Source organism: Phoenix dactylifera, chromosome 10 (assembly GCF_009389715.1).
Source record: "Phoenix dactylifera cultivar Barhee BC4 chromosome 10, palm_55x_up_171113_PBpolish2nd_filt_p, whole genome shotgun sequence".
Lineage (NCBI taxonomy): Eukaryota > Viridiplantae > Streptophyta > Magnoliopsida > Arecales > Arecaceae > Phoenix > Phoenix dactylifera.
The window spans coordinates 7,275,426-7,291,813 of record NC_052401.1 but is presented as its reverse complement, the minus strand read 5'-3'; the positions used below and the strand labels follow the sequence as shown (position 1 = coordinate 7,291,813).

General features: G+C 36.5%; 1 protein-coding gene across 2 annotated transcripts; it reads right to left on the bottom strand.

The window, feature by feature from the left end:
* Positions 1-3,614: 3,614 nt before the first annotated feature.
* LOC103723158 (beta-1,4-mannosyl-glycoprotein 4-beta-N-acetylglucosaminyltransferase-like) lies at positions 3,615-6,601 on the bottom strand. 2 transcript variants are annotated; one of them, XM_008813984.4, is made up of 2 exons: positions 5,861-6,601; positions 3,615-5,211 (listed from the first exon to the last, which is right to left on the bottom strand). In XM_008813984.4, the coding sequence occupies exons 1-2, from the start codon at positions 5,924-5,926 to the stop codon at positions 4,111-4,113; spliced, it is 1,167 nt and encodes a 388-aa protein (XP_008812206.1). In that variant the 5' UTR covers positions 5,927-6,601; the 3' UTR covers positions 3,615-4,110. The 2 variants fall into 2 exon arrangements, with proteins under 2 accessions (XP_008812206.1, XP_008812207.1); XM_008813985.4 differs by having other exon boundaries at positions 3,615-5,208.
* Between the last annotated feature and the right edge of the window lie 9,787 nt (positions 6,602-16,388).

The window sequence follows — 16,388 nt, the reverse complement described above, 5'->3', positions numbered from 1 at the left end:
ATGTTAAAAACTAGCTAAGAAGCTTTTTTTGACCATTGTAACCAAGAAAGCAAGAGTGAAAGGTGGGGCATCCACTCCCTTGTGGAAACACTGTCCATTGTATGCATCTAGTCTGCTATTTGCATACCTTCACCAGTGTGCTTAATAAAGACAGCATGCCACTGACAATGTGAATCCAAAAGTATGTGCTTACTAGAAAATTGTGCCTATAGCTTCTAAGTCCATGTCTTCTTACAGGGAGACTCAGGGTCAAGTCATTACAGCAGAAAAGAGGCGACATGAAAAGGACTTCAGGGACAAATTTTTCCTGTAATGACAGGAAGGGGGCTAGAGGATAGCTCATCTCTCTGTGAGTATGTTGGTGGTGGTGGGTGGATGGTTGTGGGGTTTGTTGGGGCCAGTCAACCTTTCAAAATGGAGCAGCGTTCTCACATCCAAAAGCAGCATTGTCCCAGTAAAAAACAACCAATACTTATAAATAATTTTCCTCCTCAAGAAAAGGAATAAATTGGATTCAGTCACTGGACATATTAATGTATCTCTTAATGAGCCTTGCTCTGAGGAAATTTATTTCATTTGGATAATGCAGTTTCAAGTTGCATATTATGCAGTTTCTTCATAAATTAGAGTACTTGCAGGCTAATGAAGAGATAACTGGACAATCAGGGCGTGGATTAGTTCTTCAAATTCTAATAAACAGAAATCAAAGCTATTCTTTTCTGAATTTATGGGAGTAGCTGCACACTGTTGACAATATAGCAAGAACAAACAACGCTGACCCTCAAAGGATGGCTAGTTACAATTCAGCTCAAGAACAGAAACATAGTTAGTCAAGAAGAGAAGGTCAATTATTTAAAGCAGGTTATAAACTTGTCTAAAACACTCCACGCACAAAAAGATAAGTGAAATTTAAAGGAAAAAAAGCAGCTTTGATGCCTAGGCTTCTCCAGAGAAATCTACTCTCTCAAAGTTGCAACCCACTAAAGAGTTCTGATAGCAATAACCACCACAACCACCACCACCCATCCACAAAAACCGAAAATAGAGAAAGAGAACAAAACAAAACAGAAAGATGTTTATTACCATCAGATTATCTTCCAATGGACAAGTTGCTGTTTGGTTGTTCCAGTATCCTTTGCAAAGATAACAAATCCGAGTATCCATATGACACCTAAAAGCACCATTAGAAGTAACAGATTTGGAATTGTCTTTATCACTTTTTTCCCCAGCAAGAATAGAGGGGAACTACAATCCCTAGCAAGCTGCGGAAAAATGAAAGAACAGAAACATGGGATGGATATAATCACTAAACCGTAATCATCAACCCATTTTTATGACTTCCACAAGAAACATGCCATCCATTTTGTGAAAAGTACATCTGACTCCTAAGAAAACAAATCAATAAAATCACCACTCTAATCATCATCCTATGGTTCAATTGCTGTTTAATAGCTTTCCCATGCTGAACCAATCAAGGTCCGGTGAACCGTGCCGAACCAATCGGTTCAATGTGTATTGAACCAAACTGTTCTGTTACCAGTATCATTCAGAAGCTCTCTTCGAAACGGTAACTCCTCTCCCTCCCGACCCTTTGAAACCCTTGCCTCTTCTCTCTCCCTCTAGCCTGCTCCTCCAGCATCTCTCCCTCTCTGAGGGTTTTTCAAAGCCCTTACCAGATTCAGCCTCTCCCCCTTGTTGTTGAAGCTCACAAAGCCTTCAAAGCCATTGAAGGCCTCATCCTTCGGATCCGGCCTCACTCCCTTGTTGCAAAAACCTCGAAGCCCTCCTCCCCGGATCCAACCTCTCTCTCTCATCGCAAAGCCCTCGAAGCCTGTCCAAACCCGTCGAAGCCTAACCAGGTGAGCCCTCGAACATGCCGCAGTTTGGCACCTTGATATTGTATAGACCAGTACTATACCGTATCAATCGCTGGCCGACATACTTATCGATACCCATGATATGTTGTACCATACCGTATCGGACGATACCGAGCGTCCGGTACCGGTATGCCGGCGTACCGACACTCGGTATACCGGACGTACCGCATACCGTACCGATACTATAATAATGTGGCACCGATACAGAGTCCGGTACCGGTACGGCGAACCTTGTCGGTACTAGTTCTACTTTTCTTAAAACCAATATTGCAATACAACTATATGAGTTACTCAGAGGAGAGTTGGGTGATACAGATTTATCCTTGTAATTTCTATAATAGAGTTGATATCCCTAGCTCTACAACTCATTTATGATATTAGGAACTAAAGGAAGACAGAATCTAGAAAACCATAAATATTTTATGGTATGAACTATCTTTTTCCCGCCTTCAACCTCCCCGATCAAATCTTTCTCCTATTTCTTAATAAAATGATCGTTAAGTAGGAAATTAGATATTACAATTCATCAACTGCAGTCTTTCCATACAGCCTCTAGGTAGTTCCAGATTTGAAATACCTCATTTGGAAGTTTACCATGAGGTTTGATCAGACCTCTAGAAAGACAAGTCTTACAAATTACAGACAGGTAAATTGAACATACAGCTGGCTTAACTTCAGCAAAACTTATTAGGTCCAACTTGTTTATCTTTAAATTGATTCAACCTTTTAAAAGAATTGACCGTTTATCTGGCATTTATACTGCATTTACCATAGGTGAAAACTGAGACCTTAATGCACATGTTTATTATTTGTTATACCTCCGTTTTTATCTATTTATCTGTTACACCAAAAAGAAATGCATTATGATGTGCAGCAAAGACTAGGCAGGCCATAACAAGGTCAACGGTCTCTGATTCACTTAGAAGAACTACAAAAGAGAAGATGAAGACTAAGAGGAAGAATGAGGCAAGTTCCAAAAGAAAATTCAGACCCTGATATGAACTAATGATCCATACAAGCTGACAACAAATACAGGCAAAGCTTGTTGGCTATAATTATTACTTTAGCGGGTCTAAATAACAGCTTACATGCTGTTATGCAACATTTAGAAGCCTGATCAGATAATGCCCACCAATGCAGCCTTTAGTATCCAAAAGTCTCTTTGCGGTGAAAAATATCAGGAAAAACCAGGGATGTAAAATCATGAAACTTATTCAACCAAAATTCTAGCTAATGGAAGCACAAGCTTGTGGACTCTTTGAGATCCTGAAAGGAGATCCATTTCAACAAGGATGACTGCTGGTCGAAAAGAAGTGAATCATTACTAAATCTTTTCTACAAAGGAAGTGACTCAACCCGTCCGCTCTTCCATAACTCGTTGTGAACAATCCTATTGCAAAAGACAAATATGTAATTCTGCAGGGAAAAAGATTTTATAAAATGAAATCAAAATGATAGGGCAATTTCTTTGTGGTGTATCTTGATGTGTTTTCTGATCCTTGCACATAGATGTAAGCATCACTTAATCAAGTTCTATTCAACATGCACAACCTCAGTAAAGTTGCATGAAATACTCCAGGCCACTGAAGTCACAGAGATTCTCTAATACAGATCCCAAAAATATCATCAATTTTTTTTCCTGGATTCCTTAAGTTTTTTTTATGCATTCCTCGTGTATGGGAAGTAAACCTTGTGTTAATTGGCAGCAGTAGCAATCATAAGCGTAATTATCACTGGACTGCTAAAAAGTAATGCCATAATTTAATCAGAACTGTTACCACACGGAGAGTTAGTAAATCAGATGGTACAATCTCAAAGTCAACAGAACATCGAGGCTGGCTGGAAGAAGAATTCATGAATAAATTAGTTCTAGAAGAAAACAAATTCCCAGAATGTAAACATTTGAAAACTCACTCGATTTGCATTGTACAATAACCAGTGTGATATCACATACCAAGAAGGGAAGAAGAGATGAATAATCTCCCATGGTAGTTACAAATCCACTGAGCTCCTTGGCAAATAAATGGGCCGCAGGCAAGCATGTGTTGATACTATTAAATCTTCAAAATCTATTGCACATAAAAGAACAGAGCTCACACATGCTTTCCCATTTCCACAGAAGAATCATCCAACCAAGTTAGATACTCATCCCCAATATAAAGCCACAGATCAATTTTCCAAGTGGACCTTCTCTGTAGCATTTGCAAGCAGCCTATGATGCCACTAACAAAACTTAGCCACGCTCACGCTTGCAGTTCCCTGGCAGGAGATATCTGTACTCGTCAGCATTCTGAAGTAGGTGCCCTGGAAGATGGACAGCAGAATACGAACTCGGGATCGGTCCCAGCTTAGCAATGATTTCCTGGAATGTGTACTCCTCTGGAAGCATATCAAATAGGTCTGCTCCTCGGCATATAACATCCTGAATCCTTGATGGATTTAGGTAATAGGGAGATCTCACGCGATCCACATGGCTGTATGCCATCATTTTGAATGTAAACTCACTGATGTGGCGGAAGCAGAAGCTGCAGTGCCACCCTGAATCAGCCAATAGGTCATCTGTCGTGCGGAAATGAGCATATCGGGTCTTCCCAGCTCGATACCTGTGAACCGAAGCCCTCCAGCTCTTGTCATCAAGGTAGAACTCGAATGAGTATAGATAGTTCCGGAGCTGGAGATGGAGCTTCTCAGGAATATCATCACACCACCTCAGAAGGTTGATCGTGTGGCCACTTGGGATCTCATCAACATCAGACATGATCAATAAGTCATCATCAGTGATGCCTGCTACCTTGAGAAGCTGATCCAACGCCACTCGCTGGTAAGACTCCTCCACGAAAGGATTCTCCCCCTTCACAAATCTCCCTCCAAAGGTGCCGTAAGTCAACCTGGACTCAGCAAACTTAAATTGATGCCGGTTCTTTGCGAAGACGAGGGGTTTCTTCAAACCAGTGAATGTAGAATTGGACTCCAGGAGAATAAACTCTGAAACATATGGACTCAGCTCATGCCATCGAATTTCAAGGATATCAAGTTCATTGCTGAACAGCACTGCATCAAAGACACGCCTTGGAGTTTCCCGAACTCCCCATCCATGGAGCTTGCAAAGGTTCTCCATAGAGACATTCTCATGGTAGTAGTGAGGGATGGTATTGAAGGGTTTAGGGGGAGATTCCCACAGGGGCCTCAGAAAGTAGGTGATCTTCTGGCCATGTACATAGATGATGAAGATAAGAATTGGAACACCCACAAGGAGAAGCAACAACGCCTTCAAATCGAAGCCCCGAAGGGCACATCGGAGCCTTGACATGCTCAGAGCTGCTCTTGAAGTCTGCTGCAAATTTAGATATAATGTAAGTCAGTCTATATTTATCACCACCAAACGGATTAAACAAACACCACAGCACATAGGAAACTGAATTTTGCTAAACAACTCTCTCTCCATATAACCGTTTTAGTCTCAATATCCGAATCAAGTTATGACACTACAAATCCAGATGGCATTAAAAAAATTTAGTAAATATCAAATTAGGCAGCAATTACAGGCTCCCAGTGCCTGGAAAGTAGCACTCAAATAGGGAAAAAAAGAGTTCCTTTTGACATAGATCCCCAAAATCACAACTTTACAATCCAAACTTTTAATTTAAACCACAGAAAAAAGAAGGGGACAGAACCCCTTTTTTCTCATGGAGACGGATAGGGCAAAGCCCCAACAATAATTCATTGAGATAATGATAGGGGGCAAACCTCATTAAAGCATAAAAAGATCGGAATTTTAATGAAAAGAATCCCACATTGCAGGGCGTTCGGAGGAGCAAATCAAATAAAATACATATAGCCTGATAGAATTCAAACCAGCCACTCCAAAACCCTAAAAAATCAAGCAAAAATAGATCCATAACCCACGCAGCACCCCCCAACCCCCCCTGCCCCCCACAAAAAAAAAAAGAGAAAAAAAAAATCAGAGGTAGAACGATGATTACCTCGCCGCAGACATCCTCGCAGATGTCGTCCGTCTTCTTCGAATTGTAGTACCCTCCGTCCGGCATGGTGGACCAATAAAAATCCAAACTTTTCCCAAGATTCCTCCTTTTTTTTTCCTTCAAATCCCTCTCAATCGAGCGGCTTTCTCCTCCAAATCCCGCCACGTCTTCCCTGCGGCGGCGATTCCCGGCGCCGGATCAGACCACCCAGCGATGCGGCCTCTCGGCGGAAACCCGCAAGGTCCTCCGATCAGCCCGCCCGGCGTCGATCTCCGCCCTCCCCCTCTTTCTCTCTCTATCCCCTACTAATCTATATGTTTTCCCTTCGCTTCTCGCCTCTTAACCTTCTCTTATTCTCTCTCTCCCTCCTCAAAACTCCCTACAATTATAGCCGTTTGGAAGGTGGAGGGGTCTCCTCCGATGCCTTCGTCTAAAAGCCCTTTTGTCTGCTTACCGAGCCGGATATCACCACCCAAATATTAAAATAACGAGATTAACACTACCTTCTCCTAATCCCAACTTCCCTAGAAAACAGCCTCTTAAGGGGTCTAGGATTCAATTTTTATAAACTATTTTTATAACTCGTCTTTAATTCCTAACTCCCCTAGTAAAGAGCCCAATAAAGTTCTAAAATTGAGAAGGCTGGCTCTGGCTGGCTTTTGACCGGGAGTTGGAATAGAGGGAATAAAATCGGAATAGCACGGGGAATAAGGGGGGATAGAATAGAAGGTGGAAGTAGAATTAGAGGAGGAGAAGGCTTTGGAATTGAGTGGGGTTCGATCCCCTCCTTTTATACTTGCGGGGGATGGGTTGATGCCGGCAATGGATGGAAAACGCGTTAAGGGATTTGAAGACTTGGGATGATAACTACAAGGAGACCCGGACCCTTCCTTGCCTTGTTCCAAGCCCAAGAGCATAATATTAGTAGGATATTAGCCTTTGGCTGTGTCCATTGTAGAAACTTTCAAACAAATGGTAATTATTTAGCTACGCTTTGTTATCATCTTCCTTTTGGATTCATTGATTTTATAATTAAGATCTCCTTGTCAATCATATTATTTTACCATTATTACATGTCATCTTTTTGCTATATGGGTAATATAATTAATGATGATAATTATATTCCTAGAAGACTTAGCAAGTGTTGAAGTAGATCAATAATGGTCATTATTTTTGTAGCTATGGAAAATAATGTCCATTTTTAATTTTATCTATGAAAAAATGGTTCGCTAACTTAGCTTTTCATCATTCTTCTTACTTAGATACAAAGGTTTTTAAAATCAAAGCTTTATATTTTACTATGTGAAGCATGGACATTGGTAAAATCAAGTGACATGACTGTAAAGTGAATATTATTTGATTTGAAGGAATATAGTGAAAGACTATTTGGAAAACGGCAACAATTAAGTATAGTTTCAAAGAATGTAATCACTTGGAACCGTTGGCATAGGTAAAACCTTGAGTTGGGTATTGATTTGAACTTATGAACATAATGTTATAAGAAACTTTATAGGCTCTTGTTCTTCATGGTCATCATCGCTTCTTGTAACTGTTGTTGTTGTTGTTTCTTGTTGTTTGTAATAAAACAAGTTGTAGAATCCCATTTGGAGTAAATTGAGAAGTCAACACTATATGAATTTGCTACTAGTTTTAAACGGTCAATATTGGCTATCACATTCAAGAACTCTACACAACAATCAAGAAGGGGGCCAGGATTGTAACCTTGAGGGCCAAATGCAATAGAGGTGAAAGTAGATTGGATAATATCCATCTGAATTTATTTTTATATCCGGATCTTTTTCGAATATAGATAGAAATTTGAGTATCCGACTAATATCCATATCTATATTTTATATCCATAAAAAAATAGATATGAATATGGATAGGCAACTATTTGATCCATATTCGAATATCCAATCTATTTGTAACCCTATTCAAATTTATATATAGCACTCATAAACTTTAAAAAAAAAAGTAAATGACCACATTAGCATACTACTAACTTGATTCTATAGTCAAAAAGTTTAATTATCCAATTTATATTCGTATTTATCTTAATATTTTTATTATTCGATTTATATTTGTATCCATCTAAAATAAAAATGGATATAGATTTTTACATCTGACTAACATTCATATCCATATTTGTATTCATCAAACAAAACAAATATGGATATGAATCCGGTTTCAGTTCCAAAATGCAAAGAAAGAAAAAGTAACATGGCGATATTTGTACTAGTGATGCTATAGCCATTCAAGATCATGGTAAAAGTGGGATTGTAACCTTGAGGGCCAAATTCAAAGAAGGAAAAAGTAACATTGAGATATATATACTAGTATTGCTATGCAATGTAAGATCATGGTCTAAAACTAGGATAATAACCTTAAGTGCTAAATGCAAAGAAGGAAAAAGTAATGTTGATATATATATATATATGCTAGTGTTGCTATAACAATGCAAGATCATGGTCTAAAATTGATATAAGTCTTCATAATTTTAATATAGATGACTACTAGAAAAATATTTTTAAGTTAGATTGTCTGTGCACTCATGATATTTTTAATATTAAAAAGCCTTTATTTGAAACTAGAAATAATTCATCTTAGCAAGTCTAGACCTAATTTAAATATTTCATAATGTCATGATATATGTAGCAACCACAATATAAGCAAAAAAGAAAAAAGAAAAGAACAAAAATAATGATCCGACTCAATACCAAATTGAAAATGAGAGAGTTGGCTAGTAAGGGCTCGTTTGGTTCGCGGGAAAAGAAGGAATGAAAGTATGGTCAACGGGAAAGTAATGAGATGCCTCTTGTTTGGTTGGAGTTTTTAAAGGAGAGAGATGAGAAAATTGTATTCCCATGGGAATATGATTCCCACATTTCATGAGAAAGTCTTTTCCATGAGAAACATGGAAAAGTTACTTTTCCATGAGGCAGGAATCACTTTATTTTTATTTCTTTTCAAAAAGGCCCTTCAATATTAAAGAAGCATTAAAGAGGCATTAAAGTAGATGGCCATAACTTTCTCAGAAAAGTGGATGGCTAACCAAACATAAGCACTTTGAAAATTTGTCACTTTTTCATGGTCAACCAAACATGCCAAAAGTACTTTCTTAGGCATTCTCTTCCTAGGAATTTATTTTCCATAAATCATATTCCTAGAAGAGAAAATACTTTCCATGAACCAAACGAGCCCTAAAAGAGAGATGGAGAGAGGAGTATGCCGTGAGAATTGGAGGGAGAATAAATGCCATGAAAAGAACTAGACAAAGTTGAAAATCTTATCCAAACAGACTAGAAAAAATTGAGCCTGGGATATTTTTAGGACCTTTGGACTTCCTAATGTGATAAAAATATTTAACTGTGAACTTTGTATCTATTAAATGAATAGGAGAGAGAAAATTCTGCTTCATTAAGATTAAGAAAAATCTAAAAAAAAATTATAGAAAAGCTGAAAATGTCATATCATGAATTTCAAATTGAAATTGGACTAATCTTAATGCATTCCTTGTTCAGACAATCCTTTTTTCCCTACTCCTATCTAAATATTCTTTTTTAAAATTTTAAATTAGGTTAGGAAACATCTAGTTAATTCAAAAAGATAAACTCTATTTAAGATTTTCTATTACGAGCAGGGGTGGGAAAAATTGAGTTAATCCTAAAAAATTAACTATATTTAAGATTTTCTATTAAGAAATTGTCATGAATTTCTAATTGTAATCGGACTCTTCTCAATACATTCCCTGTTCAAACGAACCTCCTTCTCCAAAACTCCTATCTAAATATACTTTTTCTAAATTTTAAATAGGGTTGGAAAATATCGAGTTAATTCTAAAGGATAAACTCTACTCAAGATTTCTATTAGGAGAAATGTGGGGAAACATCGAGCAAATAATCAAAAATAAACTCTATTAAAGATTTTCTACTAAAAGATAACAAGCCGGGAGCTATCCAATAAAACAATAGGACTTCAATTATAACACCAAATTTGAGACACGATGAGACTATATCAGACCCACCATGGGTGCGGAGGTTTTGAGGCTCTCAAGGTGTATATAGAAGATCCACCTTTCATATTTTATATAAAATATAAAAAATCTACATTTTTAAAATAAAATTAAACTATAAAAAATTATAAAAAATGACAATAAAATTTATATAGAAAATCCGCCATTGATATTTCACCCCAAATAGATCTAATCTAACAAAATTAGCAGGGTCATACATATAGACAGAGGGCCTCTAAATTTTAAAAACGAGCATGTGGGTTTGGAGAAACTAGCAAGTCCATGCCCTCTTAAGCACGTGTGTGTGTGTCTGTATGTATGTATGTATGTATGTATGTATGTATGTATGTATGTATATGTGTGTGTACATATAAGAGTTTCATTTTAGTCCCATACTGTTTGAGTAGCGAAAAAAGATCGTGCTTGTAAGGGTCTCATCCCCTTTTATTGGCGAAGGCCTTTTTGGTAGCGGTGATCCTGCACCGAAGGGACAAAGCCGTGCGGGGGTGAAGTACCTACGCGGACCTTTCCAGAGTGGACAATACCTCGTAACGGGGGCCGTCCATTTTCGTGCTCTAACTGTCGTGCTTATAAGGGTCTCATTTTCTGTCCTTTGTGAGGGCCTTTTTGGCAGCAGTGATCCCGCACCAAAGGGACAAAATCGTGCAGGGGTGAAGTACCTACGAGGACCTCTCCCAGAGCGGACAATACCTTGTAACGGAGGCCGTCTATATATATATATATATATGTATATAACATGGCTATTATTTTTGTTGGGGTGAGGGTGATTGAGATCATTTAATGGAAGGTAGGGATGTAAGTGGCAAAATCATGAGCGAATAGTTGTTGCCAAAGCTAAATTTTTTCCAAATTTATGCATCGTAATGAAATTTTATTTTAGTGATGGTGTGGCATTAGAAGTTTAGATGGGTGGAGCCTCGAGTCTAAACTATATATATGTATATATGTATATGTATATATGTATATATATGTATATGTATATGTATATATATGTATATGTATATGTATATATATGTATATGTATATATATATATGTATATATATATATATATGTATGTATATGTATATATGTATGTATATGTATGTATATATATGTATGTATGTGTGTTCGCGCACCGCGCCGCTTAAGCAAGTATCAATAACAATATCATCTTGCAACTATCATGGGTCTTTATAGTTTGTTATGATGACTAATATTAAGAGGTGCAGTTTTCCAAAGAAAAATTAAGAAATGTTACAGATATGTCTTATAAGAAGAAGAGAAGCAATGGCAGGGAAGTCGGCTAAGGACACGGGAGAGGGTACTTCGTCAATGGCGTTGTGAGTGGTTGCGGCAGGCAAGTGATCGTAACGCGTCGGATTGACGAAGTCTTGGACCCTTTTGACGGGTCGTAATTTGACTTGGGAGTCCCCACGGACTCCTTCCCTCGTGGGACCTGTCATTATATATATATAAATATATATATTGATAAATCAGATAATTTAAATCATTAAAATAGAAATATATCCATAGGAATTAGAAAGTAATATATCAAAAAATTGAATAGAAAGACCTGCCAAAAAAATCCATCATGTAGATTCTATATAGTTTGCCATAGAAGATGCCATCTAATCAACTGCACAGTTAGCTTATCTGTAACTATGTAAAATCTTAATTGATAGTAATGAACACATCATTTGTTAACAAACTTGTAAAAGTGAATCAAGTTTTCTGCTAGTAGGAGTTGGATCAAAAAGCCATCTGATAACTGTCGTAGAGTCTTCCTCTAAATAAATCTGTGAAGCTCTTAATGTATATATAGCATAATTCAGACCTTCCTAATCCATACGTAACTCTGCTCCTGAAACTATATTTAAAAAATCTTAACATTGCCTATAGCTAATAATGCACTACTAGCACTTCGTATAATAAAGCTGGCTCCACCAAAAGCATCTTTTTCATCACACTTTTATTAAAATTAATTTTAAGAAAATAGGAAGATGATGGCTCCTAAGAGAAGTAAATTAACTATGCAGAAATTACATAGAGAGAGCTATCTAAGAGAGACTACTATCATTCAAATGCGGACTTGCCCTTCATCTTTGGCTAACATTAAAGTACTACTCCAACATTATAACAAAAAAAAAAGGAAAAAAAAAACGTATTACTCAACCAGAAAGTTGACATGCCTTGGGGAATATAAGAATATTCATGGAGTTCCAAGATAAATCTCAGGGAGAAGGGAAAGCTTGTGTTTGATCCTTCAGAAGAAGGGTGCATAATTTTGAGTTGACATGGCTTCACCAAGTAAACATTAATGGTTGAGTTATGCAAGTTACTTAGATGGGTGCTGATATCTTTGGCTAGGACAGCTTGATTTAGTGTCGAGTAAGGTGGGACATGGTTGTCTTTCATTTGGTGGCTGCTAAAATAACAGAAGAAATCTTACATAGAAAAGTTGCACGGCCGCGTATCCTGCTGCATATCTTGCTGATGTAGTTGTTCAAAGTTTAGAGAACTCCCTTAACCCTTTTGTTTAAGTTCTTCCTACTTATTATCTGTTTTGTTATTATTACTATTATTATTTAAATAAAAGATTAGTCTACTTTTGTTCTTTTCATTGAATCCAAATCTAGATTTGATGCAACCACATTTAATTGGATTTGGATTATTATTGAACTCAACCGGATGACTTCGTGGGTCTAAAATACTTCCCATGGACCCCTTCTCTCATTCTCTCTCTCTTATCCTTCTCCTCGATTCCTTCTCTCCTCTTCTCTATTCTTCTTTCCTACCCCTCACGAGTTTTTTCGTTTCGCTCTCTCTCTCTATCGACAAAGACAAAACAAGCCGAAATTTGTGGCAGCCCAGCCGTGTGAGTAAACTCGTCAATATGTTCCTTCCAACTGAAGTACCCTGGTGTTTGAAGCAGTCCTCTTATGATTCCAACTTGCTTAGGTGAGTTAGTGGAAAGCTAGTCCAGGTTCAAAAGAAAGCGTGTGCACAAGTGCTGGGTCAAAATTTGAACGTTGCATTTCATCTCAAAAAATAATAATAATTTGAATGTTACATCGGGTTGGTTCATACTTAAAGTGGCCTCTCTTTGCCTCTTTCTGAAGTATTGATGCCTCCCATGCGTCAACCAGGTCCTCGTGCAATTCGTATTGTGAAGATCCGTGCGGAAGTATGTCTAGTCCTACATCGGTTATTCGCTGGATAGATTTTATGTACTTGTATAGGATCAAAAAATCCAAATAATACCTTCTAGCTAACCATTTTGGGTGAGGTTCCGGATTGTTACAAATAGTATCAGAACGGACCTGACCCATAACCTATCTGGACTAGGAAACACTGCAGCATGCATCTATTGGGGCTGACCGAGGCCCTATCGTGGTGCTTGAGCAGAGGGAGGAAGATCTTATATACTTATACAAGATCAAGTAACATAAATAATATCTTCCAGCCAGCCATTTTAGATGAGGTTCTGGGTTGTTACCCATATTTATACCACTAGTCATCATTTTATAAGCTTAATCCTCTTTCACGGGCATATGTTTAGTCCCATATCGATTACTCGCCAGAGAAATTTTGGATACTTATGCAGGTCTAAAAAATCCAAAAAATACTTTCCGGCTAGCCATTTTGGATGAGCCCCTAAGTTGTTACTTGGTATCAGAGTAGATCCAGTCTATAGCCCATGCAAACTAGGGGATGCTGCAGCATGGGCTTATTGAGGCCGATCACGGACCGACTGTGGTGCTTGTGATTAGATTTGAATAGATTTGGACCCTAAGTTTAACGAGGACGTCATGGCTTAAATAGAAAGAATATGTAAGGGGCCTATATGGGCATTTGTTTAATCCTGCATTAATTATTCGCCAGAAAGATCTTAGGTAATTATACGAAACTAAGAAAACCAAAAAATATCTTTCGACTAATCTTTTTGGATGAAATCCTGGATTGTTACCATCATTCAAAAATTTGAGTCATTATAATAGCTTTGAAAATTCTGAAATAGAAAATGTAGCTAAATGTGCCAGTTTTGCATCCTACACCACCCACTTTGATGAGATTTAGCTGTATCAACTTGCTAATGATATATACATACATAACCTTATCAAACTTACTATAAGGATATTTTATATATGCTATCATGGTTGTCTAACAATGGAGCAGACTCTTTTCCTAATTACTAGTCATTCTTATCGATTATATCTTATCCGTGCATGTGTCACAAAAAGTCAGAACTTCAGGGAGAAAATGTTGCACTATCATAAAATTAAGCTTTGGAAAAAAAAATCATGATGTAGATAATTTTGATAATTTTTTTAATTAAAAGTTCTACCAGTTCTTCCATGATAACTTTTGTGCAAGAATTAGAAAGCAATGAATAAGTTTGATTAGGGCGTTATCAAAGTTTAAAACGCAAGACATCTTCATTTATAATGAGGTAGGCTAGCTGATGTAGTCTAAAACACAAGATGTCTTCATTTATAATGAGGTAAGCTAGCTGATGTCTAAGATCATGCTGCCTTTTTGTGATTTATTTTAGCAAATATTAGGTCTCCACGTAATCCCTTAATTTCATTCGATAAATGAAAAGTATTGCATACTTCAAATTATATAAAAAAAAAAACTGATGTAGATAATTTTGACAACTTGTTTAATTAGAAGTTCCAGCGGACTCCCTCCATGAGTTTGAAAGAATTGGAAAGCAGTGGATAAGTCGGATTAAAGTGTTATCAAAATTTAAAACACAAGGCATCTTCATCTATAATGATGGAAGTAGCTGATGTCTAAGATCGTGCTGCCTTTGTTTGTTTGTTTTTTTTTTTGTTATATAGCAAAGACTTTGTCTCAACCTAATCCATTTCATTCAATAACTAAAAGTACTACACATTTCCTTCATTAAAAAAAATCTTCTTTTTTTTTTTTGCATATCATCAAATTGAAGATATCTTATTCAATAAATGTGGTGATATGAGTGATGTAGTGATCCAAAACCTCACCCAAAAAGATTTAGATAAAAAGTGTTGTTTCTTTTTTTTGATCCTATATAAATATATAAGATTTATCCAAACTAAACACACATTTGCATTGGTCTTCACATGCTTTTTTCATGTAAACCTTGATGTCCTCACTAATTTAAGGATCCAAATCAATAAAATTCAACAATAAACACCACAATTGGCTCGTAGTGAGCTCCTAAAGAACCAATGTAGTGGTGTCTCCCAATCACATATAGATTATGGGCTAACAACTCAAGACTTCAGCAAAAATAATAACCTGACTTTTAATCTTTTTGAATGAGGCTATGGATTGTCACATGTGATAGGCTAAGAATAACCCCTATAAGTTTGAATAGAAGCTCTAGATTTGAATTAATTCAATCTAAAGTGAGCTAATTAAATATAGGTTCTTATACTTGGCTGACCAAGTTTAAAGTTCAAATTAAATGAAGCTGTGACTTGGTCATAAGCGATAAACAGAAATTCAGAAACTTCAAGGTCAAGGGAAGCACGAGGTTGGGAGCAGAGTGGGTCAAGTTATTGCCATGATATAGGTCTCATCCATATTTGTTTTAGTTGTATTTGTAGTCTTTTTGTTATGTTTTCCTAAAAATAGTTATTAGAAGTTCAATTAGAATTAAAAACATTTTTATTTTTATTATTTATTTTAGATTAATTATATCTTTTTGAAATTAAAAAAGTCCTATAAATCTTAGGAAACCGACAATATTAGAGTAGGCCAGCCTCTACTTTACTTTTATTTTTTTTAATGGTCTTTTATGTTTTAAAGATTTATGTATATTGAATACTTTGCCCTTTACTTGCTTCAACTTACCTTCTTAATAAAATAAAATAATAGAGAAACTCAAAAATAAACAACTTATTAAATTATTAATAGATCTGAAGAATATCATAAAAATAGAAAAACTCTTAAAATCACAACATAACACTAGAAACTGGTCAATATTAATTTTAACAATATTTTTTTATGCAAAATTTAAACCACTATTAGTTGGCGGGCAATGAATTTTCCACCATATCTAATAACATGAAAGCATCAACATAACCATGTGCTAATCAATAGATTTCTTCTCTTCCATTGTAGAGTTCTCCATTTACATGAGCTTCTCAACATAATTACTTGATCGCCAGTTTTACCAATTCTAGCATAAAAGAGATCCACACACGCTTATGATTTATGCTGCCAACATAATTCATTTTCAGTTTCAGAAACATTTAGTTTCATATTTCTTTTTATTCGAGATAACTAGTTTTTAACAAATTGAATATATTTTTTTCTAGTATTCTTCTGCAAAACATTTTTTTTAAAAAAAATTAAAATATAAAATAAGTAATAAAAGGATAAAAAGGAGAAAAAAAAGGAAAATAAGCAACCAGCAACTTCTCTAGGTATCGAAGGAGCAGAAATTTCTATTCTGCACTCCCTTGCAGCTGGAATACGACGATCAAGCTAATGTTGGACACCTGCAAGATTGGAATTTTCTC

Bases quoted from the DNA above. Each gene is read 5' to 3' on its own strand.
- LOC103723158 (XM_008813984.4), bottom strand. From the start codon at position 5,926: ATGCCGGACGGAGGGTACTACAATTCGAAGAAGACGGACGACATCTGC. The intron at 5,212-5,860 runs GTAATCATCGTT...CTAAATTTGCAG, and splicing joins GCGAGGATGTCTGCGGCGAG to CAGACTTCAAGAGCAGCTCT.